Consider the following 27,867-nt stretch of genomic DNA (forward strand, 5'->3'; position numbering starts at 1 on the left):
TTTGGGTCAGTGCAGTGCCAGGCCCAACAGGGACACAGATCTCAGTCAGAGTCTCTGAAGTGCCCTGCACAATGAAGGCAGCACTCTGGGCAGCAGTCCTGCACTGTCTGGCACAAGGGGGGCTGTGATCTTGGTCCTGACACAATGGGGCGGCCTGATGTCAGTTGGGGTCTCTACAGTGCCCAGCACAACAGGGGCATAGATCTCAGCTGGGGTCTCTGCAGCTCCAGGAACAACTTCCTGATTTTGTTTGCTGTCTCTGCAGCACCTGGCCCAATGAGAGCCTGATTTCACTTGGGTGTTGATGCAGGGCCTGGCACAACAGAGGCACGGAGCTCAGACAGGGTCACTGTAGCACCGGGCACAACAAGGTCCCTGCTCTCTGTAGGGGTCTGTTCAGTTCCTGGCACGAGTGCCCCAAACTTGGTCAGGGTCTGTGCACTGCCTGACATACTGGGGGACGCTCAGTATAAGAGCCCTGATCTCAGTCAGACACCTGGAGAGCAAAGCGGAAAGATTTTCAAGACTTTTATATCAGTATTTCAGAACTGAGGAGAAAATGGGGCACAAACGAAATATATGCCACTATAAGAGAGAAGCACCAACATCTGGGAAGATTTTATGTCACCGTTCAACAGTTCAAGAGAAAAAGAGGAGAAATTTGAGGGGATTAAACAGTGATATTCAATCAACAAAATAGTGGGATGGATTCTTCTTGCCTCACATTCACATGGCCGGCAGGGAGCCCTGGGTGATGTGGCTTTCACAGGGGAAAGGAGTGGGGCTGGAGTCAGAAGGTCACTGGCAGAGGGGGCTGGGAATGTGACTAGCCGGCGGTGTCTTGGGGAGGTGGGGGGCTGCTGGGTTGGGCAGGGTAGGGGCAGGGGAAGTAGCTGGGACTGGGACACCTGGGGCTGAGCTGTTGAACTGGCCACGCGCGAAGTGGGGAGGAAACGGGGTCCGGGCGGGGGGGCAGAGCCCGTCTCAGGGAGGTGGGGGAAGGGGGGGGTCACCCGGGCTGCTGCTCGTCGCTGCCGGGAGCGAAAGGGGGCAGGGCGGGAGCGGGGGGGTCCCCAGGGGAGGGGGCAGCGGTAAATCCGAGGGGATCTCAGCCCCCCCTTTCCCTCCCCGCCCCTCGGGGGGCCCCGGCTCTTCTCCCCCCCCCCCCGGCCATGTCCGGGCTGCGCCGACATTTTCCCTCCGCCCCTTTCCCCAGGTCTCCCCCCGCCCGGCCCCACGCAGGGACCCCGGGGGGGCTGGTCCCCCCCCCGGACACTGGGGCAGAGTCACCGCCCGGCCCCACGGCTCGCCCCGGTACCTGGAGGCTGCAGCTCCGCAGCGGGGCGGGCGGAGCCCGGGGCGGCCCCAGGGCGGCTCCGGCGGGAGCGGGGCCCGGGCCGGGCACGGGGGGTGGATGAAGGTCTCCCCGGCACAGACCCTTCGGCCCCGCAGCCCAGGGGAGCAGCCGCGGGCAAGCTCCGCCTCTGCGCATGCCCGACTCTCCCCCGCCCCCCGATCTGCGCATGCCCAGAGCCGGGAGACACAAAACCCTCCTCCGGCCCTGGGAGAGGCTCCAACTGCCCCGCGCGAGCTAGGCAGAGCCGCAGCACCCCACGCGCGTTCAGAGCCCGACTCCTAATCCCTCCCGCAACACGTCACTTCCGCTCTCGGGAGAGTCAGGAACTACATCTCCCAGCCTGCCGCGGGGGCGCTTTCACCCTCTCCAGCTCTGGTAAGGCACGGTTTCAGCAGCTGTTACTGCGCATGCTCGGTGCGAGCCCCAACTAGGGGCGGGGCAGCTCCTGGGGGCGGGGCTCGAGCCCAGACTGGGGCGGGGCAGCTCCTGAGGGCGGGGCTCGGACACGGTCCGGGGGCGGGGCAGCTCCTGAGGGCGGGGCTCGGGCACGGTCCGGGGGCGGGGCAGCTCCTGGGGGCGGGGCTCGGGCCCGGCCCGGGGGCGGGGCAGCTCCTGGGGGCGGGGCTCGGGCCCGGCCCGGGGGCGGGGCAGCTCCTGGGGGCGGGGCAGCTCCTGGGGGCGGGGCTCGGGCCCGGCCCGGGGGCGGGGCAGCTCCTGGGGGCGGGGCTCGGGCCCGGCCCGGGGGCGGGGCAGCTCCTGGGGGCGGGGCTCGGGCTCGGGCCCGGGCCAGACGCTGTTGCCTCCGTGTGCCCCGGGAGCCCGGGCTGGGCAGTTGCGGCTCCCCCTGGGGTCCCTGCTGGGGGGGGCCGTCATTAACCCCTCCGTGCCCGGCCGGGGGGGCTCTCTCCAGCTGGGACCAGGCCTTGGGCCGGGGCCTGCAGGTAATTAACCAAGGGCTCGGGGGAGGCTCGGGGCGCACGGACAGGCAGGGAAGCGCCTCTGCACAAGGGGGCCCAGGTCCCCCCGCCCCGGGAACCTGCCCCCTGGTTGTTCCTGCACCTGGGGCCAGGCTCCGAGCTGCGTGCACAGCAGTGACCCCGCTGGCCCCCTGCCCGCGGCTCCAGCCGGGGCTGCCCCAGAGGCGCCGACGGGGGTGGGGGGTTAGGTTCGGAAGGGGGGGATGACAAATGAGCCAGAGATGGAGGGAGGGGACAGACCGTGTGGGCTGGGGGAGGTGGACCTGTCTCTGGGCAGGCAGGAGGTCACAGGGGGAGAAGAGCGGGGGAGGGGTTAATGACATTCTCTCTGCTTTTGTCACTTCGGTCTCAAAGACTGATTCATTTTTCCTGAATTCTTCCCCTTTTTCCTCTAATGATCAAATACAAGTATCAATATAAAATCCCTTCAGATCTTGGTTGTTTTCTATCATATCATCAAATATTTCTCTTTTGACCTATTTCCTCATCAGTTCTCAAAGATAGATCTAAAATATCCTGTGTGCAGTCTGTAGCAGCCATCGTGGTCCCAGGATATTAGAGGCTGCCCCTCGATTTATATACAAATGTTTGATATTACTCTCCATCCCATTCCTTATGAATCCTACCATGTTGTTAGCTTTTTTGGTGGCAGCTGTGAGAGTGGACTTTTTCACTGAGCTGTCTACAGCAACATGCAGGTCCTTTTCTTGAGTTGTGTAGCCTGATCTTTGGATTATGTATTAATTATATTGATTACTTAAGAATTCCCAGTTATCACTTTGAGGGTTCACAGGTTCTTGTCCCAAGATCTATAGTTGGGAACCCCGATGTGCACAGTTGCAACACTCACTGTAGGAACTATTTTATATTTACAATAGTTTAATAATATAGGTGTCAGAGCCCTGTTAGTCTGTATTCACAAAAAGAAAAAGAGGACTTGTGGCACCTTAGAAACTAACCAATTTATTTGCGCATAAGCTTTAATACTACAGTTAGCAAAGTCACAAACACTGTAACTCAGTAAGATAGAGATAATACAGAATGTACATCTGAACATCCATATACTCGCATCATCCCTTGCAGAACAACCTGAAATGTTAGTCATTATCTTCCTTATCCCCATCACCTTCCTCATCATAATGAGTAGCCATCATCGTGGCACGTTCACAACTTTTATAATATGTTACATTGATGCCACTCAGTCTAATGCATATTCAGTAGGGTTTCTCCTCTGTTCCTTATTTGTATTTCCTCACCCTACCAGTGTTGGGGTGTCCTTCTCCTGGGTTAGTGAGACCATTAATACAACTTAACATATTTGTCTATTAATTGCCATGGTACTTCTGTGGTGACGCATCTGCGGACGTTCTATCCAAAAGCTGGCATTAGCTCATGTTCCTGTGGTTGGCTGGTGTCATCATGGCCCAAATTTCCCCTTAGACACTCTATTTCCAGTTCTCCAAAACTTAGGGATGACCCTTAGGCCGTTTATCTGTGCCAGAGTTCATAGGCCTCAAGCCTTATGCTAACTGCTGAAGCCAATATCTTACTGGATACAAGCCTGTAGATTCCTTGCATTACTGCTGCATAAAATAAATGTTAAAGCTGGATCTATGGGCTACAGTTGATAGTTAATTTATCCCCAAATGTATAAGTAGCTGCAGTTTTTCTCTCGAATGGGCACTGCTTTGCATTTAGAAAGCCAAGGTGGGTGAGGTAAATCTCTGAGCTACACAGAGCTCTTCTTCAGAAGAATATTCTAAAATATCGCAAACTTTTGCCTGGCTTTCTCTCTAGTTAATATTCTCTAAGATTTTTTTCACTCTTTCTAATTATTAAACTTTAACATAAAATATCTTCTGATTTTAACTTTTGCTCAAATTCTTGAATATTGATAGAAAATTTTTGCAGGTTTTCCATTTTCTTTTGATTTGTCAAGTAACGATATGAAATTCACTCAAATTCTACCTCTTTACCTACTATTGGCTATCGATGTAAAATCCCTCACACTTTTCCACTTCCCTTTCTATTTTGTAAAAATTCACCAGATTTCCATCCTTGTCTTTTTAAGGACTGAACATTGATGTCAGCTGTCAGATTTTGCCTTTTTCCATGTAATTATCAAATGTTGGAGCCACTTTATAAGGTTTTCTATAAGGACAAGGTCCAGTTGCGTCTGTACCTGGCTTTTCTGCCCAAGGTCATCTCCCAGTTTCATACGGGTCAATGCATATACTTATCCGTCTTTTGTCCAAAGCCTCATGCGATGGATGAGGCATGCAGGCTGCATACCGTGGATGTCAGATGCGTGCTGGCCTTCTACATAGATAGAATGAAGCTGTTCTGACTGTCAATGCAGTTGTTTGTTGCTGTCGCAAACAGGATGAAGGGTTGCCCAGTGTCTGCCCAGAGAATCTCATCTTGGATCACGGCCTGCATCCATTTCTCTTATGAACATGCCGACTATCATGATGGCTTACTCCACTAGGGCGCAGGCTCATCAGCAGCCTTCCTGGTGCAGGTGCCGATCCAAGAAATCTGTCTGGCTGCAACCTGGTCATCCATCCACACATTTGCATCTCATTACGCTCTTACCCAGCAAGCTTGAGATGACACTGCCTTTGGCAGGGCAATACTGCAAGCTGCAAGACTGTGAACTCCGAGCCTGCCTCCGAGGACACTTCTTGTGAGTCACCTAGAATGGAATCGACCTGAGTAAGCACTCAAAGAAGAAAAACAGTTACCTACCTTTCCTAACTGCTGCTCTTTGAGATGTGTAGCTCATGTCCATTCTATTACCCGCCCTCCTGCCCCTCTATCGGAGTTGTCAGCAAGAAGGAACTGAGCACGCATAGGGCCAACTGCACCTGATATGCCACTGCATGAGCGCGGCACTCCAGGGGGCGCCACAGCTGACCCCACGGGTATCACTAAGGCAATAATCTCCCACGGCCACGCATGTGGGTGCATGCACACCTAGAAGGGCATGGACATGAGCAACCTATCTCGAAGAACAACCGTTATGAAAGTTAGGTAATCGTTTTTTATGACTGCAGCACCCAAAAGAGATGGTGTTTAGGAGGAGTCTCCAATCATTCGGACTCACTGAAGCGCTGTCATGACACAAAGGGGTACTGCCTCCAGAAGGGCCTGTCTCAGAGTAGTGGAGCTGTGGGGATCAGCCTTGCAAAAAGCAAAGCCTAGGAAGTAGCACATAATGAGTAAGTCTACACTGCCTCTGGGAGAGATCCTCCCAGCCTGGGTCTGCACACTTGTGCTGGTGGGCTATATGTAACTGTGTAGATGTTGGAGGTTGGGCTGGAGCTCGGTCTCTCAAAGCAGGGGGAGGCTTGGGAGCCTGAGCTCCATCCTGAGCTGCAATGTCTACACGGCTATTTTTAATGTGCTAGCCTGAGCATCATTAACACAAGTCTGTGGACCCAGGCTGAAAGCCCCACTCCCTGGTGTAGTGCAGACATACCCTAACGGGAGTGGAGCCAGGAGAGCCTCTCTCCCCCATCTCCATCATACCAGCACTTTACCTATGTGAAGCCTCTCTCCTGTCTGGTGATTTACAGAGCCACAGAGGCTCACGATGCAACTAGTCAGATATTAACCCAGGCAGCAACTCACAAGCATTCAATAAAGTCTAAACACATTTTTATAATTCTAATACTTATGTGATAAGCTCCCCCACCCCCTTCATTTCCTTTTATGGACACCCAGCCAGTCAGTTAGCTATAAAGTCCCTCTTGGTAGCTGTTCTCTACTTGCTTTACCTGTAAGGGGTTATAAAGTCCCGCAGGTAAAGGGGAAAAAAGTGGGCACCTGACAAAAAGAGCCAATGGGAAGGCTAGAACTTTTTTAAATGGGGAAGGAAACTTTCCTTTTGTCTGTTGCTCTCCAGGAAAGGGGGGAACAGAGGGCAGTAGCAATGCTGTGTAAAGCTTAAGCCAGGTATGATCATAAATCATCAGATCATGCCTAGAACTACTTATCTGAACTTCAAATGTGTAAGTAGATCAGAATGTTTAGCTGGACATGATCAGGTTTATTTCTTATTTTGGCTTGTGGATCTCCTTTGTGCTAACCCCAGATGCTTTTGTTACTTGTAACCTTTAAGCTGAACCCCCAAGAAAGCTATTTTGGGTGCTTAATTTGTGTAATTGTTTCTTTTGAGATCTAGCAAAAAGCCTGAGTTCCAGATGTACTTTTTTCCCTTTTTGTTTTTAATAAAATTTACCTTTTTTAAGAACAGGATTGGATTTTTGGTGGCCTAAGAGGTTTGATTGTTTGATTAGCTGATAGCCAGAGCTAATTTCCTTTGTTTTCTTTCTCAGCTCTTCCCTGGAGGGGGGTTTAACAATGCTGGTTCGGGTGCGACCCAACTGAGAGTGCCAGTTCAGGACAAATTGCTTAAAGCAGGGCAGTTACAGCCCAAGGCTGGGGTTTATATGCACACCAAACCAGCCAGGCAGAGAGGACTTTGGTTTTACCGCACGGGCTAACCACAAGTCACACAAGCAATTCCCTTAGACACTCCAATTTCCCAGTATGACCACCAGTGCCACTCGTTATGGGGACAAATGGTCATGAAAACCAATACCCCAGCAAAAGAAAAAAGGTTCTCTCGATCCCAAAGGACCAAGCCCCAGACCCAGGTCAATATACAAATCAGATCTTACCCACAAATCACGCTGTTGCCAATCCTTTAGAATCTAAAAACTACAGGTTTATTCATAAAAGGAAAAAGATATAGATGAGAGCTAGAACTGGTTAAATGGAATCAATTACATACAGTAACGGCAAAGTTCTTGGTTCAGGCTTATAGCAGTGATGGAATAAACTGCAGGTTCAAATCAAGTCTCTGGAGAACATCCCCAGCTGGGATGGGTCTTTCAGTCCTTGGTTCAAAGCTTCAGTGCAGCGAAGTCCCTCCAGAGGTATGAAGCAGGATTGAAGACAAGATGGAGGAGCTGCAGCAGCTTTTTACAGTCTCTTGCCATGTGGTCTTTCTTTCTTTGTCTGAAAGACAAGCTGTCCATCCCATGGCCTGGAAAAACCTCAGAGTTCTGTCCATAGGCAGGTCCCTGCACACCTTGCTGAGTCGCAAGGCGTGTCTGCCTTCTCTCAATGGGTCAGTTGTATCGCTGATGGTCCTTAATGGGCCATCAAGCAGGCTAGGCAGAGCTGACACCAACTTGTCTGGGGTGTCACCCAGAAGCTTAGCATAAGTTTGAAATACAGACAGTATAGAGCCAATATTGATAACTTTAACTACAAAAATGATACACACCTACAGATAGCATAATCAGCAAACCATAATCTTGTCTTAGACATCTCATTTGACCCCCTTTATGCAAGATTTGGTGCCACTACAGGACTTTGGTTGGAACAATGATCTGTACGGTCCCAGTTCACGTCAATAACATCATGGGGGGCGTGTGTGTGAAAGGGCTTGAAGGTACCCCACAGGGAGGAATTCCCACATGCTCCTCCCTGGGTTCAAAGGGGTTGGTTTTTTTGCATTTGGGTGGTGGCAGCATTTACCAAGCCAAGGTCAGAGAGAAGAGTAACCGTGGGAGTTTAATACAAGCCTGGAGTGGCCAGTATTAATTTTTGAAATCCTTGCATGCCCCCACTTCTGCACTTGTAGTGACAGAGTGGGGATTCAACCTTGACAACCTATTCTAACAATACTAACACAGGTAAGCCAGACTGATTCCAGCTCTGCATTTGTCCATGTTCAGTTTAGACATGGGGGCTTTTGCAAGAGCTAACACCCCATCTGCCAGTGTCACAGGCAGGATGGGTAGGGATGGTGTCTCTAGCCTCTGTTTGCCAGAAGCTGGGAATGGGTCAGGCTTGACAAAGCAAACACATTTAAGGTCAGGCTTGACAAAGCCCTGGCTGGGATGATTTAACTGGGAATTGGTCCTGCTTTGAGCAGGGGGTTGGACTAGATGACCTTCTGGGGTCCCTTCCAACCCTGATATTCTATGATTCTATGAATGGGTGACAGGGGATGGATCACTTGATGATGACCTGTTCTGTTCATTCCCTCTGAAGCACCTGTCATTGGCCACTGAGCTATATGGACCATTGGTCTGACGCAGTGGGCTATTCTTCTGTTCACAGTCTCTATCAGGAGTATCTACTCATTTGGACTCACTGGGGAGCCACAGAAAGAAACCAGGTGTGCTGAGGCAAGAAGGACCAGTCTTAGAGCCCCCCCGGGTCATGCTTGCCAAAAGCTAAAACTAGTCCCAGCCCTTGAAAGGGGGCACTCCCAGGAGAGACTCTATAAAGGTTGGAGCCAAACAACTTTGTAAACCTGAGACAGCTGCCTTGGGGACAATGACTCAGAATCCCCCAAAGTGACTTATTTGATTCTGCTCTTCTTTAGCCTTTGGTTCAGAGATTCTGTTACTGGGAGGGTTTCACCATGTCTCAGAGGGTTACACCCTGGTGGGAGGGGGCTAGGCCTGTACTGGAATAAGGTCACTCTGTGCTTCACACTGTGGCAGAACCTAGAATGCCCATTAGCAGGGAAAAATCCTAGGGGAAATCGGCTTATGGAATGGACAAAAGCCCCATCTGAATTCTCTCACGTTGCCCTTCTCGCCCTGGCAGGCTACAGAATAACATCCAGGTTTTGCACCAGATCATCCCGTCCTCACAGGGGGAAAGAAATGGCTGCAGTGGAGCTGGCTCAGGTAAGGGATTATCAGGGAGCTGGTGGTGGGCTCTGCTTGAAGGGAGAAGAGCAGTAAATGCATAGGAGGGTGGGAGCTGCTAGAGGTGGTGGAAGGCAAGAAATATCTAGGGAGGAGAAAGGGAGGGGACAGGATGTGGCAAACCTGCTGAGACTTGTGTAATCTGGGGTGTGATGGGTTGTCACCCCCAGGGTGCAGTCTGGCGGGCTTCTAGGAACCGCTGTGCCTTCTAACCCTCAGGCTGGGCTGGCCCTTCTCACACTGCTTTGCTGGAGATTCAGCCAGCCTCTCCAGGCCCTGTTATCACCCAGCATGACAACAAGTGGCATCATACAGCCAACAAAGCTACCTGAGTGCTTTACCTAAGCCACTCAAGGACAGATAGAAGACAACAGCCAATTTCCCAGCTCCCCAGTTTTGCACCCCTGCTGGAGTATAAACCCAGAATTATACCATCTTACACTGCAGAGGGATCTGTGCAATGTAAGCTCATTAATATAGTTTGCCTTCCCTTTGATGTGGGAAAGAGGTGCACAACAAGGTTGTGTTAAGCAAGCTGAGATTTTTTTCCCCCAGACACTTCAATCAAAATACACTGGTTAAGATAAAGCATAAAACAAGTTTATTAACTACCAAAAAATAGATTTTAAGTCATTATAAATGATAGCAAACAGATCAAAGCAGATTACTAAGCAAATAAACAAAAATGCAAACTAAGCCTAACATGCTAGATAGATACGATTTGAATTAGCAATTTCTCACCCTGACTGATGATAGAAGCAGTTCACCAAGTTTATACACAGGCTAGAAATTCCTTTAGCCTGGGACCAGCACTTCCCCCAGTGCAGTCTTTGTTCCAGGAGTTCTCTTGTGTGGGAAATGAGGCCAAGAGATGATGTCACACCCCACCTTATGTAGCTTTTCCATATGGCGGGAGCCCTTTGTTCCAAAGTCCATTCCCAGTCCAGTTTGTGGAAAAATGCAGGTACCAAAATGGAGTCCAGTGTCATGTGGTCTGGTCACATGCCCTTGCATGACTTGCTGAGTCTATCAGAACGAGGAGTAATGGTCTCAAGTTGCAGTGGGGGAGGTTTAGATTGGATATTAGGAAAAACTTTTTCACTAAGAGAGTGGTGAAACACTGGAATGCGTTACCTAGGGAGGTGGTAGAATCTCCTTCCTTAGAGGTTTTTAAGGTCAGGCTTGACAAAGCCCTGGCTGGGATGATTTAACTGGGAATTGGTCCTGCTTTGAGCAGGGGGTTGGACTAGATGACCTTCTGGGGTCCCTTCCAACCCTGATATTCTATGATTCTATGAGTCATAGTAGCCATGACTCATAGTCTGGCTGAAACATTCACAGGAAGGCTAAGCTCTTCCACGGTCCATTGTCTTTGTTGATGAGCCATCAGCACTGTCTGGCTTCTTCATTGTTTGACTAAAAAACTAGAATGATACAAAATGCACATGGCATACATTCAATAGATTAAAAACTGTGATTGTAATGGGGAACCATGGTCGAGTGGATTTATTTCTAGTGGGTTCCCGCAGGGACTGATTCTTGGACCTGTGCTATTTAACAATCACAGCTTTTAATCTATTTAATGTATGCCGTGTTTATTTCGTATCATTCTGGTTTTTTAGTCAAAATATTGTGCTGAACCAAGTCATAGGTCTTACAGAAGTCTAGGTATATTTCATCAATACTATTTGCTGCAACCAAACTTTTGATCTCATCCAATAAGGATATCCAGTTAGTTTGATAGGAGTACTATCAAACTATCCAGTTAGTTTGATATAGTTAGGAGTACTATCAAACTATCCAGTTAGTTTGATAGGGTACTAATTACAGTACCCTCCTTTAATTCTTTATTAATGAAATCCAGTATCAGCTGCTCCATTATCTTGCCCAGTATCGATGTCAGACTGACACTCTTGTAATTAGCTGGGTCATCTCTTTTACACTTTTTAAATATTGGCACAGCATTAGCTTTATTCCAGTCTTCTGGAATTTCCCCAGTGTTCCAAGTCCTAATTAAAATCAACATTATCAGTCCACCACGCTTCTCCACCAGGTCTTTTAAAACTCCTGGATACAAGTTATCTGGACCTGCTGATTTAAACATGTCTAACTTTAATAGCTGCTATTTAATGTTCTCAAGAGTTATTGTTGGAATGGAAAGAGTGTTGTCATCTGTTTTTCTCCAAATCCAGGAGAGGAAATATTTATTGAACACTTTTACCTCTTCTGCATTATTTTTGATAATTCTGCCATTTCCGTCTAGTAATTTACCACTACCATTGTTAGGATTCATTTTGTACATAATATACTTTTAATAATTTCCTTTTTATTTTCATTGGTCATTGATTTCTGATAGCTTCCCTTACCAATTTTTTACAATTCTGACCTTCTAATTTATATTCTTTACTATTGACCTCCCCTTTCTTCCATATATTTTATTTGGAGAGTGTTGGGATTCCTACCAGGGAGCCACCAGCAGGGTGCAGAGACAGCCCCATCTCCTATATCAAGCTCTGGCTAGTAGTTATGTGATTAAATGTGAAGACCCTGCCTCTGTCTGTCAGCTGGGAGACACAAAGATTCTCTCTTTCTACCCTCTGATGCCTCCTGGCTGCTCTAAGCAAGGTGGGATGGGACTCTGTTAACATGTGCCTTCTGGAGCTTCCATTTACCTGGTGCTGTTGTTCCGTGAATAGTGGGGTTGTGACTGGGGCAGCAGGTACTGAGTGTTGGACTTTTGCTCTTTCAGGGGCTGGTGACCTTCGAGGAGGTGGCTGTGTATTTCACGCAGGGGGAATGGGCTCTGCTGGACCCCACTCAGAGAGCCCTCTACAGAGACGTAATGCAGGAGAACTATGAGACGGTGGTCTTTCTGGGTAAGGAGTCCTGTCCCCTGGGTTATTAGAAGCTGTGGGATCTCTAAAGAACCAGAGTAGTAATAACTTTATACCCACTAGAATAATTTTTGGACATATGCCTTTTTGGAGCCGTCAGTCATTTAAAAATTGCATTTAATGTATGGTTATTGGATACATTAATAACTATATTAATAACTAGAGCTTTCATGTCTTCTCATTTTAAGAGGAAAATACGTCACCTGTAGAATTCTAAATTGCGTAAATAGGTGTATGACTCATGCATGGCTTGTGTGATTGTCAGATGAGCGCCTCTTTTGATAGGAGAGCGCATAATGTTGCCATTCAAGAGCCCACAGTTGAAGGGAGAACAGAGCCGTGGGAGGGGAGAAGAAGCGGGGAGTAGCTAATTCTGGGGTGCCAGGACATGGGGAGGGTGTGTGCAGGATTAGAGGTAATAAGGAGCACGGAGGGATGAAGTAGTGAGAGACAAGGAGGGAACACAAGAAGCTCCCAAGGTGCTGGGAGGTGGTGACGGCTGAGAGTAATGGGAAGAAGGGGAGGGGATTGTGGAGGAAGGGCACCCAGGAGGCGGTCTGGGTGGGTCAGTGGGAAGGAGGAGAGGTTTGGGGATCTAGAGCTGTGGGGGATCCGAGGCCTTTAACCCTGACTCCCTGCCCAGGCCTTGTTGCTTTAGAGCAGGGGCGGGCAAACTTTTCGGCCTGAGGGCCACATTGGGTTTCGGAAATTGTATGGAGGGCCAGTTAGGGGAGGTGTTAGGGGGCTTATTCCTTCACCCACTTACTTCCCTGGTCCTTCTCACATGAACAGAGAGCAACAATACCCGAAGTCCAAAGGTGCAAACAATTCGATGTTTATTGGGGTGAACTTCCAGCAAGCATGATTCCAGTTTCCTTCCTTAGTATCCTCCTTCCCAGCTCTGACACCACAGAGCCTTACACCTGTGTCCCTGTTCCCATTCCTACCCTTAGCCAAACATGATTCCAATTTTCTTACCCCCATTCCCTGTTCCCATTTCCCCCTTTAGCAAAACATGATTCCAATTTTCTTACCCCCATTCCCTGTTCCCATCTCACACACCCACATGCCCACCCCCACCCACACCCCATCACTTCCTCATTGACTACAGATTATATAGTAAAACTTGAGTTCTGCTTAGCTATACCTTAACCAATCATTTTCCTGAAATTTAACTAACCAATCCTAACATATTGTAACATGATTATGTAACCAATTATATCCCACCACCTCAATTAGTTTACACCCAGCAAAATTAATTATACAGCAGACAGGAACAATCACAGAACCAGACAGAGATTATACAGACAAACAGCAAAGTGGGAACTATAATGACAAAACAATGCAGAAGTGAGGATTTCACATCCCAGCTATTGATAAGTGAGTTCTTGCCAGACAGGATGCTATCAAACTAAGTTTCCTTTTACATTTTCTAGGCACTTCCCTTTCTCTGGAGGTGATAGGAATACAATCCTGTCCTGATAGTGCCTAACAGCCCAATAGCACCTTATTTCAATGTGACTAGTTTGGAATGTGAGGATGTGACCGTTCGCTTCCCAGCTTATGGCTGCCTCTGCTGCTTAGCCAAAGGCCTGAGCCTAAGCACAGGGCCACAAACTGTCACAGTAAGAGAAGGCCCTTACACCAGCAGACAGTGATTTTGATTCTTTCTTTTATACCTCTATCACTAGCCAAGTGATAAGAATACACCTAAATTCTTAGAGTATAGGCCTTTACAGACAGGCCTGAATATCTATATCCTAACAGGAGGTGGTTGTGGCCAGGCCCCCACCTTCTATCTGCCTCCCCCGGGACTCCTGCCCCATCCACACATCCCCGCTCCCTGTCCCCTGACCCCCCCCCCGGCCCTCTGCCCCCTAACTGCGCCCCGCCACTCCATCCAACCCCTTGACCCGTGCCCCATCTAACCACCCCTTCTCCCTGTCCCCTGACTGCCCCCTGCTGCCCCATCCAACCCCCCCTGTCCTTCCCAACTGCCCCCCTCGGGCCACTGCTCCATCCAACCACCCCTTCTCCCTGTCCCCTGACTGCCCCCTGCTGCCCCATCCAACCCCCCCTCCTTCCCGACTGCCCCCCTGGGGCCCCTGCTCCATCCAACCACCCCTTCTTCCCGTCCCCTGACTACCCCCTGCCCCCATTCAACCCCCTGTTCCTGCCCTGACCCCTATCCACACCCCCGCCCTCTGACCACCGCACCGAACTCCCCTGCCCTCTATCCAGCCCCCCTCCCCCTTACTGCGCTGCCTGGGCACCGGTGGCTGGCGGCTCTACAGCCGCCCGGCCATGCTGCCGCCGCCACCACACAGCACAGAGACCAGGTCAGGCCGGGCTCTGCAGCTGCCCTGTCCCAGGAGCTCATAGCCCCGCTGCCTAGAGCATTGCGCCTGCGGTGAGGTGAGGCTGTGGGGGAGGCAGGACAGCGTGGGAGGGGCCGGGGGTAGCCTTCCCGGCCAGGAGCTCAGGGGCCAGGCAGGAGGGTCCCGCGGGCTGTAGTTTGCCCACCTCTGCTTTAGAGCCTACACTCCAGTTTTATTTCTGTTCAGATTCACTTCATTATACATCCCCCCCCCCAAATATTATTATTTTAACTCTTGACCTCCCTCTCCCACTCATTACCCCATATAACCTCCCCATCTCTATGCATGGTGACCCTGGCCACCGATCCTGAGTCCTTCCTGCATTCCTCCCTCCCATAGCAGGGCCGCTACCCAGGCACAAATGGGCACTTTGTTGATGCAAAAAGAACAGGAGGACTTGTGGCACCTTAGAGACTAACCAATTTATTTGAGCATAAGCTTTCGTGAGCTACAGCTCACTTCATCAGATGCTGTAGCTCATGAAAGCTCATGCTCAAATAAAGTGGTTAGTCTCTAAGGTGCCACAAGTCCTCCTTTTCTTTTTGCGGATACAGACTAACACGGCTGCTCCTCTGAAACTTTGTTGATGATGTCTCAGGATGCTAGTGTAGCCTGTGTGATTTTTACACCTATACGATTACGTATTGGGGTACAACTCGCCCCTGTACCTGGCTATTCAAAGTTAACTGAGAAGATGAAAAGTGGTGAAACACACAGAATCTTGATTTAATACAGACAGTTATAATTGAAATCATAGGCCAGGATCAATACACTTAACGATTAGACTAAGACAAGTATAGTAAAGAGGGTCTTGCACTGTGCATACTTGCAAGTTATGGACACCATTGGAAACAAAGATCGAGGGGCAAGGGAGACCATCAGAAGGGAGGTCCTGATTCCATTTACACTGTCTTGAGAACCCAACAAAATGAAAAAATGGTTACTAGGAGAGGTATTTTATATGCTTCCTTATGGTAATAGAATGGCTCCTTTACTCTGCTCCTTTACTCTGATTACAATAATGTCAATAGCTGCCCCAACCCATATGTGGCCTTTGGGAAGTCCATAATTAAGCACCAAGCATTAATACTCAAGATTTACATCATTTATATATTAATTCCAATATATGAATACAGTCCAACTGCTGAGATTCTGCATAGCAACCTAATTGCTAAAGCCTGCCCCAAACTTCCTTCTTTCAGAATCCTGTGGCGATATTGCACCTGTTTGTGGTTCCTTGTTAGTCTCTCAAAATGAGGGTGCAAAATATCTGACCTTAGGCCTATTCCGGTAAATCCCAGACTTTTGCATAACTAATCCCACAAAGCCTCAACCTACTGTAACAGGCTCTTAACTATAGCAAGCTTAATAACCCATTTATTTCTGTTCACTTCCTTGCCCCTCCATGCATGTTCCAAACTAATAAGCAACACTCTGATAATGACATTTTACTTCTAACGACTATAAAATTACCCACAAGACCTGAGACTGGGTCATAGATCAAAGGCCATAAAATCAGGTCAGGATCAACAGGAGTGAGAGTTTGAGGAGAGCCTTGTCCCCATATCCCCATCTGCAGCAGCGGAAAGCTGACGAACAAGGTCAGCTCCCAGACTGCTGCGCTGGGCATCACAGCATGGGGAGTAGGTGGCCAGCCCTCTGTGGAGAAAGAAGTGGTTAGGGACTATTTAGAAAAGTTGGACATGCACAAGTCCATGGGGCCGGACGCGTTGCATCCGAGAGTGTTAAAGGAATTGGCGGCTGTGATTGCAGAGCCATTGGCCATTATCTTTGAAAATTCATGGCAAACGAGGGAAGTCCTGGATGACTGGAAAAAGGCTAATGTAGTGCCCATCTTTAAAAAAGGGAAAAAGGAGGATCTGGGAACTACAGGCCAGTCAACCTCACCTCAGTCCCCGGAAAAATCATGGAGCAGGTCTTCAAGGAATCAATCCTGAAGCACTTACACGAGAGGAAAGTGATCAGGAACAGTCAGCATGGATTCACCAAGGGAAGGTCATGCCTGACTAATCTAATCGCCTTCTATGATGAGATTACTGGTTCTGTGGATGAAGGGAAAGCAGTGGATGTATTGTTTCTTGACTTTAGCAAAGCTTTTGACACGGTCTCCCACAGACTAGGGACCGAATGGCTAGGCAGCAGTTCTGCGGAAAAGGACCTACTAGTGGACGAGAAGCTGGATATGAGTCAACAGTGTGCCTTTGTTGCCAAGAAGGCCAATGGCATTTTGGGATGTATAAGTAGGGGCATAGCCAGCAGATCGAGGGACGTGATTGTTCCCCTCTATTCGACATTGGTGGGGCCTCATCTGGAGTACTGTGTCCAGTTTTGGGCCCCGCACTACAAGAAGGATGTGGATAAATTGGAGAGAGTCCAGTGAAGGGCAACAAAAATGGTTAGGGGTCTGGAACAAATGACTTATGAGGAGAGGCTGAGGGAACTGGGATTGTTTAGTCTGCAGAAGAGAAGAATGAGGGGGGATTTGATAGCTGCTTTCAAGTACCTGAAAGGGGGTTCCAAAGCGGATGGAGGCATTTATTCTCAGTGGTAGAAGATGACAGGACAAGGAGTAATGGTCTCAAGTTGCAGTGGGGGAGGTTTAGGTTGGATATTAGGAAAAACTTTTTCACTAGGAGGGTGGTGAAACACTGGAATGCTTTACCTAGGGAGGTGGTAGAATCTCCTTCCTTAGAGGTTTTTAAGGTCAGGCTTGACAGAGCTCTGGCTGGGATGATTTAGTTAGGGATTGGTCCTGCTTTGAGCAGGGGGTTGGACTAAATACCTCCTGAGGTCCCTTCCAACCCTGATATTCTATGATTCTATGAAAGCTGTCTTCCTTCCACGCTCCTTGGATCTCTGAGCCTGACCCTCCTGAGGTTGCGTGGCCCAGTTCTTGTTTCTTACATTCTCCTTTTCTGGAAGAATTAGAGGCTGTTGCTCCTGAATTTTAGTGTTTAATTCCCCAGCCTTTTCCACATTACATATCTCCCTCCCATTACACCTGAGTCACTAGATTTCCTAATTCCCCAAAATGTGCTTTTGTGATGTGTCAGTTCTGGGGTAGTTAAGCCTTTGATTTGCCTTCATGGTCTGCTCAAGGAATGCCCTCTCAGGTATCGGGCCTTTAGCCAGCCCCTCTCTATGGGTAGGGACCCACATGACCAGGGTTGGAGGATTGCAGCTTGTCCTCCACTGTGGTCACTGGACTAACGTCCAGTTCCTGTGCTTTGCTTTCTCTCCAAGGGCTGTGAGCAGTGTGTGTGTGAGATAGAAGTGGGAATTTTGGTGATACTTGTATGATGCCAATTCACACCTCAGTTTCCCTCTATGACTGGTATTGCTATGATCATAAAGAGCAGGAGACATGAGGTGTTTTGTCACGTAGCTGTCATGGGTGATCTGAATGGGTCATTAAGGACTGGCTGGGATCAAACTACATCAGTGGAATACCCGACAGACAAGGGAATAATTGTCACCTGGCCATGGGAGGATCTCCGCTTGGCTGAGTGAAGCATACATGGACTCGTTATGTTTTTGGGAGCAGGAAGAACTGGGCTCGCAGACGCAGGGAGCTCTACTGGAGTGAAGACAAATGGACAGGCACAGTGAAAAGAAATCGAACTGTTTTCAACAGCAGCATGGCTCAAGGGCCTTGGCCGGTATGGACTAAATTGTCGTCTTTGCTTCTCTGTCCTCATCTAAGGACCTTCTAATGCTGTGTTTCAGTTGCCTAATAAACCCTGCTATGTTTTAAAAGTCTGCCCAGTGTCACAGAAAAAGCTTGCTGAGGTGCATTGAAGCGTGAATGAGGAACGGTCTCTGAAGAGGAGTGTCATTCAGCTGGACCTGCTGGCAGAGTTCACAGGTTGAAATAGGAGTCTTGAAGCCAGAGGCTCAGTCTTAGGTGTTGACGCTACATGGCCTATCCTTGTGGAAGAGTGGGACCCCTTGGGGGTCTAGTGCACTCCAGGGGCACCTCCCAAGGACTCTTTAAAAGCTAGGGCATTGCACGGATCCTGTGGATCTATGACAGTGTGCCAGAGGTTAAGTCTTATGGAGAAAAGATATAAAACAAGCAAAGGATCTAAATGCGTATTTACCATGGCCCCCTCATCAGTCCTTGTGGGGATCCCTGATCAGTTCCAAAGTGTATTAAGGAGTTACCTCTTGGTTTTCAGGTCATGTCAGTTTGTATCCCAAAGAAATCCTCCTCAGTCAGCTCAGACTCAGCTGTTTCTCCCCAAAAAGTCTGTCTGTTTTCTTCAGTCTCCTGAAAGACGTATAATCAGTCACTGCCCCTTTTGGCATGGGGCAAAGCTTAAGAAGCAGGAGATCTGCATAACTAGCCTTGAGATCTGGCATTCATCACCCCTTAGTGATACCAGATTGTATAGGAAACCCATCCCTCAACCCTCCCTGGTTGCTTTCAAGGGCTGGCTCAAATATACAGATAACAGTCATAACTAGGGCCAGTGTTTGCTGGCAATTAAAATAGAGAAATTTCAGATTTTCAAAGCTGTATGTTTTGGAAATTTCAGATATGCATTGTATTAATACAAGAAATACATATTGACAAACATGAACAATATGTAATCCTTTACTGCATGAAAGTGCATTGTGGGGAGGGGACAGGAGCCAGCTGTCTGGGGGAGGTAGGGCCCAGACACTGGGCATTGAGAGCCTAGAGCCAGCTGTGTGCTGGGGAGAAGGGGCATGAACCAGCTGTGTGCAGAGGAGAGATGCTGTGGACACAGCCGAGAGCAGGTGCGAGCGCCGTTTGCTCTGCGGCATGATGAGGGAGCCCGGCGTCCCCCTGCCAAGTGCCCTCCCTGCCCAGGGGAAACTCCACAGTGGTTTTGCTGAGCCCAGACTTGTATGGAGGAGGGAAGAAATTGGCAGCAAGTCTCAACTTCAGCCAGCCCCCAGCCTCTGCCTTGCGCCCTGTGGAAAAGTCAGGTGTCTTTAGGCAGAAATTGGGGCAGGAGGGTCATGACCCTGTGTGCCCTACCCACACATCACCTCTGCTCTGCACCCTGGGGATGAGTCAGGTGTCTCTGGGCAGAAATCTGGGGGTTGTGACCCTGCATGCCCCACCCACCCTCTGTTCAGCAATTACGGATGTGAAGGGTGATTCCAGAAATGAAGAGTAACTTCGGAAAAAAATGCAGTCATAACGGCAATTTCTAGAAAACACTGGCCCTAGTTGTAACATTAAATACGGTAGTCTCAAGATGGATGCCTGTGTTCATCAGATCTGTCACTCTGCCTTCACATAGTTCACTCGGCTGGTGGGTTCTACCCCTTCCCCCATTCTGTGTCTGTCTTGTCTATTTAGATTGTAAATTCTTCAGGGCATGGGCCATCTACTATTCTGTGTTTGTATGGTGCCTTCCACAATGGGGACCCACTCTTATTTGGCCCTTAGGCACTAAGGTAATGAATATGATTTATAATAATAACTCTCCTGCCACTCTGAGCTGGCCTTGGGATGTTATAGCTTAAAAATGAGCTGGGTTAAAACCATGGAATGTTCTTTGTGACAAATATCCCACAAATTCCACTGACCTCCCTTGTTTTCTTTGTCTTGAGCAGGGTTTCTAGTTTCCAAACCTGATGTGATCTCACAGCTGGAACGAGGGGAAGAGCTGTGGGTCCCAGATCTCCAGGGATCTGAGAAAGAAGTGCTCCCAAGAGCTGCCTGCACAGGTAAGGAATTGGTTAAACCAATTCAAAAATTGTCCTTGAATTCAGGAAACATTTGGGATGCCCTACAAAGCCCTTGTGAGCTCTTCGAGTTTAGGATTGTTCCCAGCAGGTGTGGAATCATAATGGCAGAAGTCACTCATGGTTTCCCACCTATCCTAACAGACAACTGGCAGCAGGTCCCTCCCCGATCTCGCGTTCGCCTGAGTTTTATGGTGAGATGCGGACCAAAACTGACCCCTTCCTCTCTCCTCTGGGGAAGGGTTTGGGGAAAATCAGCTCCTGATAGGCTTGATCTCTCCCGCAAATATTTTGGTTTGTTCATCCCTTTTTCCATTCCTCTCTCTGAGATTTCTTTTCTCTCCGGCACAGGAAGTGACCTATGTCTGGATCCTCTCTCTCTCCCATCGGGTGATGGGAAGGTGAGTGAGAACGAGGAGAAACCCTGGCAGGAAGATGCTGAGCAAAGAGAAGCACATGGGATCTTATCAGGAAAATCCAAAGGGAATGTTTCTGGAAGTTGTGCGCTCCCAGAAAAAGCAAAAGCCTGTAAGAGTCAGCACAGCCCAGAGGAAAACTTCAGTAGCCACTCAGACCTTATTAAATGTGAGAGAATTAACTTGGAAGAGACATGCTACACATGCCATGTGTGTGGGAAAAGCTTCAATGTGAACTCTGACCTTCTCACACATCAGAGAATCCACAGAGGAGAGAAACCCTACACGTGCTCTGAGTGTGGGAAAAGCTTCAGTTATAACTCACACCTTATTATACATCAGAGAATCCACACCGGAGAGACACCCTACACATGCTCTGAGTGTGGGAAAAGCTTCAGTCAGAGCTCAAACCTTATCACACATTACAGAATCCACACTGGCATGTCACCCTACAGATGTTCTGAGTGTGGGAAAAGCTTCAGTCATAGCTCAGCCCTTATTAGACACCAGGGAATCCACACCGCAGGGAGACCCTACACATGCTCTGAGTGTGGGAAAACCTTCAGGCTTAGCTCAGCCCTTACCATACATTGGAAAATCCACAGTGGAGAGACACCCTACACATGCAATAACTGCGGGAAAAGCTTCAGTCATAGCTCAGCCCTTATTAGACACCGGAGAATCCACACGGGTGAGATGCCCTACACGTGCTCTGAGTGTAGGAAACCTTTCAGGCACAGCTCAGCCCTTACCATACATTGGAGAATCCACAGTGGAGAGAGACCCTACACATGCAATAACTGTGGGAAAAGCTTCAGGCATAGCTCAGCCCTTATTAGACATCAGAAAATCCACATGGGCGAGAACTGTAACAAATGCCTTGACTAGGGCTGGCCAAAGTGTTTTTTTTGTTGTTTTTAAATCGCATTGCTAATTCCCACATAGCGATCTTTGCACCATCTTCACTGTAGTCTCTCAGCTCCCCCAGATGAGTTGCCTGCTTCTGCCTTTTGCAGCTCACCCTTCTTTCAGGTCCTGTGATCTTTTCTATCAACTCCTTTCCTTTTGAGTCATAAGAGTGTGTGTCCATCCAGCCAGGAATGTTCATCAGCTCCAGAGAGATGGTTTGATCCCAACAAGCTACACTGAGGCAAAAACTACTTGTGCCTTACATCCGCTAGGACTGTACATGGTGTTGGTTGCACAAGTTAGTGATCTTGGTGTAAAAAGACAATTATAGTTGTAGTGCAGATACAGCCCAGGTGCAGTGGTTGGCATTAGCTTTCCCCTTGGCCTGACCTAAACTCCATCACTTTTCCTCGTCTAAAAACAAACCCTGAGCATCCCAGTTATACTGTTCCCCCATTTCAAAGCAATTGTTAGTCATAAGGTTCCCCCTTTGGGAATAAATTCTTTCATTCCCAGTTGCTCTGATGTTGCTTCTAGTTGTGCTGGAGAGCAGATATTTTTACTACCATTTTCCTCATTTAAAATATATTGAACTATAACAAAGAGCAGGAACAGGGCAGGGATAGGGAAAAATGTCATTTCACCCTCTGTAACAACAGAAGAATATAGGGTAAATCAGGGATTTCCTTATACCCCATCACCATCCCAATCTCCCTGTTGTTCAATTGGTTAGGTCAATATTTTTTCTAAAGGGCTGGGAAGAGGATTCCCTAGTAAGTGACTTGTAACTAAGCAAAATACCCATGCATCTGGCTCCCAAAGCAGTTGTGACCCAGGCCCTGCAGGAGATGGCTCCTGAAGATAGCTCCTTCCTAATCAGGTGCATGTTGCCTATTATTTGGGAAATGCAATCCCTAGCTAGGTAGAGATGGGGAAAATGGAAATGACATTTCTGTTCTGCTCACCCCTGGGAGATGCTGCAAATGTGTAGAAAATGAAATCCGTGTGGAATGTGATAGAGCTGCAGAAAGATACCTATTGTTAATAGATACCTGACATTTGGTGTCTTACAGGGATTCTAAGACGCACCTGAATTTAGTCCCTAATTTAAATCTGTGCCACCAGATTAAAGAAATAAAAGGGCATATTTGGGGGAGTTATACCTCACTATCGCTACTGATTTGTTGTGTGATTGGTGAAGAATTCTACGCCAGAGAAGTGTAAAATTACTCCAAGTAAGGTCAAAGATTTGACAAGAACTCAGGTAGAAATTGCAGGTACGAGTGGTTGATTTTCACCCCAGAGATGGACGCTATGGTGACCTGTGGCCCAGGTAAACTATTTTTAGAATGCTTCTCCCTAGTTAAGTGGCATTGCTCATGGTCCTAAAGGATGCCATGATTAAATTAGAAACAATTGTCCTTTACCGTTTGGATCCAAAGTTTCATGAAGCACAGAGAGAAACAGCTGATTCCTTCAGAGCCATTCCATGCCTATGGGTCCCAATCTGGCTGCCTTGTTGGACAAGAAGCACTTTCATGCTGCGCAAATGAGGGAATATATCAGATTCCAAGTTCAGACTGCAGGATACATAAATGCTGAGTCCTGACTCTGTGGTTTGGTCTCTTAGGCTACATCTACACTACAGCCGGGATCGACGCTTTGAGATCCATCCACCAGTTGTTTTAGCAGGTCTAGTGAAGACCCACCAAATCAACAGCAGATCGCTCTCAGGTTGACCCCTGTAATCTACCCCCAACTAGAAAAGTAAGGTAAGTCGACAGGAGAGTTTCTCCTGTTGACTCCCTGCGGTGTAGATCCCATGGTAACTCAACCTAAGGTACGTCAACTCCAGCTACATTAGTCACATAGTTAGAGTTGCGTAGCATAGGTCGACTTTCTGCAGGAGTGTGGACATAACCTAAATTTTGCTCTTCAATATAATGCATTTGTATCATTTCTCCTCCTCCTGCTACTTTGAAAGATTAGAAAGTGTGAAAATAGAGCACAGGTGGTTTTTCTGATGATGCAACCTTCCCACATAGTGTGAGACCCCTTTCCACCCACACTTCTGGGAGAAGAGCAGGGGAGAAATGAATTCACAGAAATGGAAGGCTCCTAGGTTATTGTAGAATGTGACTTCACAAAAAGCTCACTGTGTGAAAATGGGAATTAAGAGAAAACTGCCCTATAGGTTTATATTTTGTAATCTTTGAATAAATTATCAGCGACAATGAAATTAAACATGAAGTTAATTAGTGTAAAGCAGGAGGCTGATTATGTGATAACCTGAATTATATTGTAACACTGAAAGTTTTCTTCTAGTTCTCTCCCTACCCCCTCCTACTATATAGGAAATGGTGGCTAATCCTGAAAAGTAAAACCTCACTCCAAAGGAATTAGAGTGGGGGAATATGTGAGAGAAATAGCATGTACGAGAACAGAGACCCAGTATAGACTGTAATTATTTCTATTTCAAATGGAATTTATTTTGATAAACTTTAAAATAAATTTTCTGTTAAGAGGAAAATTGCTTGAGACAAGATGTGTAACCTTTTATGCAGTTAGAGGGTAACAGCCACAAAGTTCCCCAATTCACTTGTTTACTAAGCAAAAACACATCGGGCAGGAGATGTCAGATTTTAAAATGGTGATGGATGCATGATGATTTATTTTTGCAGCCAGTTATTTTTATGGGTGCTGAGGCCCCTTTTCGTTTTGAGGAGCCCAGCTGTTCGAGCCCAGCTGTTTAACCCTCAGGTCTGGCCATGGAAACCTCCCCATAACTGGCCTTATGTTTCTTTCATGTTTGATACCTTTGGGGTTTGCACATCCACACTACATGCAGATTATGACAGCAGATATTTTGAGAAAACTGCTGGGTTAAGCGGGGCTTTTTCAAACTGACATTGGCCCAAACTCTGCCTCACTTCAACTGGAGTGGGAGACGTCTGTATCAAAGGAGTGGTTCACTCCTGATTTGCCCAGAGACCTTGGGGGAGGTGTGGTAAACTTGAATGTACAACAATAAAGTTAAAGATAAGGGTGGAAGTCCTTCAGCTTTCCAATCAACAAGCCTGTTGTGTTCATTCCCTCTGACGCATCTGGCACTGGTCACTCTCAGGCAGCACACTGGGCTAGATGGACCATTGGTCTGACCTAGTATGACCAGTCTTGCGTTCCTAAGTTATGGAAGTCATCTAAGAGAGATTGACTGCCAGGATCCCAGGACTGATCCCATCTGGGGAATGAAGCACAAGGTCGACAAGCTATGCAGCCTTCAGTAGTCTCCCTGTACCTGAAAAGCCAGCTAGCCTGAAGTGCTGGACCATCTGTGCCATTACCTGGTTCCTCAGCTGCAGCTATGGTTCCTACTCCATGTGAATCCAAAGACAAAGAGTTGCAGAGATCCAACCCCTTGTAATCTTTGAAATTTATTTTCCTTTTTCTATTTTTGTCTGTTTTTTTTAATGAACGTGGATCCTTCCAAGCCTTCCTATTAGATTGGGGTGTAACTGCGGCTCAGTTGGGGTGTGTGTGTGTGAACACCTCTGAAAACTACACAGGGAAGATGCTAAGAAGAATAGTTCCCCAAATCTTAATAGCCTTAAAACTCTGCCCTATGAAATGACTGCATGCATGCTCCTTTACCTATGGAAGCATTCCAAGGAATTGAGCTGTCTGATATGTATTGTTCAGCAAGAGCTGTTTGAACTTCTTTAACTAATGTTTCAATAAGGTCTGTATCTGTGTTTTGGGGTGAGAGGGCGATGAGAAGTATTAGCTACACAAGAGTGAAATCTAATCTTATTAGCTTTGAGATTTGGGGCTAAATGTAAGCAATAATTTGGTTTCGGTATTGAAATATTCAGCTGGCTAAATCTGGAATGCACTGCCTGGGTAAAAAATCTCTGATTGGGGTTTCGGCATCACTAAATACGCACTTGCCCCCTTAGGTTGCTGGTTTAGGATTTATAAGGGCTGATTTTCTGCTGTATTAATCTGATGGTTTGGCTAAATTGATGACTTGATTCCAGTGCAATATCCTTGTTAACTCATTGATTTACTGATTTGACCTGAACTTTATCATTTTTTATTAATGTTTTATCATTTATCATCACTTTATCATTTGTTTAACCTTTAGTTAGCTGAGTAGTATTTATAATCATTTATACTGATGTGTATTCTTGGTTTTATTTGTTCATGTTAATAAAACATGTGTGATGCTCTGTACCTCGGGGAAACACCCAGCACCCCCATGTTCATCCTTGTAAAATGATTGTGTGGTATCCAATGCAAAGTTTGTCATGTTGGGTGTCTTCGAAAGGCTTATGATGCACTGAGCATGGTTGTTATAGTGATGTTATAGTAATTGTTACAGTAATGTTATAGTAAGCTTATAGGTTAAAATTTCATGTATATAGTTAGGAGGCTGAAAATGTATCCTCATGGCTTAAAGCAAGCCCAGGCAAAAACAGAGAGGCAGTTCACACCTCATCAGGGCATGGATGGGACAAACCCAGACCAGCCTCACAGGAACAATGGACACTGGCTTAGGCAGCAACAAAAGAATCTGTTAGACACTTGAGGGAGTCATCCCCTTCCTTTGATCAGTTTGGAACTGTGATGAGGTAATGGTCACCTGACTCTGAAAGCATGGGACAAGGGGCAAAGCCAAGAGGAAAGAAAGGACATGATAAAAGGGAGAGACATTTTTGCCATGCTCACTCTCTTCTGCCTACATCTACAGACACCACCACCAAGGGACTGAAATGCTGATCAGAGGGGAGAGCCTGGCTGAAAAGTAACCAGTCAGCCTATGGTGAGAAGTATCTAAGTTTTTAAGGACACTGAAAGTGTTAAGATCAGCTGTTGTGTTTTTATTTCATTTGACCAAATCTGACTTGTTATGCTTTGACTTATAATCACTTAAAATCTATCTTTATAGTTAATAAATTTTGTGGTTTTTTTATTCTACCTGAGGCAGTGTGTTTGGTATGAAGTGTGTCAGAGGCTCTCCTTGGGATAACAAGCCTGGTACGTATCAATTTCTTTGTTAAATTGACAAACTCATATAAGCTTCCAGCATCCAGCGGACACAACTGGACACTGCAAGAGGGAGGTTCCTAGGGTTGTGTCTGGAACCGGAGATATTGGCTAGTGTAATTCGCTTGCAAGTAGCTGGGAGCAGTTTACATGCCAGAGGCTGTGCATGACCAGCCCAGGAGGGGGGATTCTCACAGCAGAGCAGGGTCAGGCTGGCTCCCAGAGTCAAGGATTGGAGAGACCTAGAAGATCACCAGTCCAGATAACACCAGAGGGGAACGTCACAACATTTAACTGGGATATTGTGTCATTTATTTCAGTAAGCAACAGGGGCTGGAACTGTGGAGAATCTGAGTGGAGATCAGCTACTCCACATCTGAGCCTTATCAGATTCCTCTGAATTAACACTTTGTTTCCCAAAGTGGAGCAATGGGGGGGCATCTCTCTTAGCTCCAGCTGTAGCTGGGTGGGGAGTGAGAGCTCAGACGATCACAAGGGAAAATAAGCTTCCCTACCCAGACTTTTAGGAATTTGGGGAGGGGGTGCAGTGTGTCTGAGTGAGGAGAGATCAGTGAAGTGAGGCTGATCTGAGTAGGGGTCAGGGGTCTTGCTCTGCACTCACTGTCATGGCCATGCCCAATCCTTACTCCAGTCTGGTTTGCCCAGGGGTTGTGCTTCGTCAGACCAAGACAGGGTTGGAGGTCTGGTTGGAAGGACTGTAAAAGGTAGTGAACAGCTTGTAGGTTTCAGCCAGCAGGGTTTTGGCAGAGTAAATGTGTGTGTGTTAATGGGACAATGCTGAAAGAGGACAGGATGAAGGTGGTGCGGACAACTGCAACTGTGTCTCCTGCTTTTCAGAAGTTTGAGTTTTGCAGATGTAGAGATTCTGCAAAGAGCTGTTATTGCACCAGCCAACCTTAACTCTGCATTAAGGAAGTGTTTTGTCATTTAATTAATACTGCCCCCTCAGTATTAACTGGGCGGTGAGGCTGACTCCAGAGCTAAATGCTTAGAAAGAAAACAATGAAAATATCCACTGTCCGTGACTCATTTAAAACAAATCATGCCCCACCTGTCTACACAGGCAATGCTGAGAGGAAACAAAGCCAAGTGACTCAGGGCCATTCCCTCAGGGGGGAAGTTTAATCACTTCCATTCTCTGTATCTTTACTATAAGGGAAAGAACAAGAAAAGCAAATTGAGTTCAGAGAGAAAGTGGCAGATTTCTTTTCTCTCCAAGGCCCTGAGAGTAAACCCTGTTCTCCACATGACCCTTTTCTTTATATTTAACTCCTCCCCATTAGGTGGGATTACTGCTCGTAACCAACACTAGTTCTACTCCCTTCAGCGTCTCAAGTGGTTAAGATTAGATGACTAATGTCTGTCCTTTCCCCTTCAACCTGCCTCA

The 27,867-nt window shown here is 47.6% G+C and overlaps 2 protein-coding genes across 2 annotated transcripts in view; one reads left to right on the plus strand and one right to left on the minus strand.

The window, feature by feature from the left end:
* Nucleotides 1-27,867, minus strand: part of LOC140904242 (uncharacterized) — a 165,802-nt gene that overhangs the window by 95,598 nt on the left and 42,337 nt on the right. The gene's annotated exons all lie outside the window — the stretch shown is intronic.
* Nucleotides 2,110-26,363, plus strand: LOC140904243 (uncharacterized). Its single transcript, XM_073326719.2, has 5 exons — nucleotides 2,110-2,298; nucleotides 8,968-9,050; nucleotides 11,821-11,947; nucleotides 19,957-20,070; nucleotides 20,440-26,363. Exons 2-5 carry the CDS (start codon nucleotides 9,027-9,029, stop codon nucleotides 21,390-21,392), a joined length of 1,218 nt encoding a protein of 405 aa, XP_073182820.1. The 5' UTR covers nucleotides 2,110-2,298; nucleotides 8,968-9,026; the 3' UTR covers nucleotides 21,393-26,363.

Source organism: Lepidochelys kempii, chromosome 28 (genome assembly GCF_965140285.1).
Source record: "Lepidochelys kempii isolate rLepKem1 chromosome 28, rLepKem1.hap1, whole genome shotgun sequence".
In the NCBI taxonomy this organism is placed as follows: Eukaryota; Metazoa; Chordata; order Testudines; family Cheloniidae; genus Lepidochelys; species Lepidochelys kempii.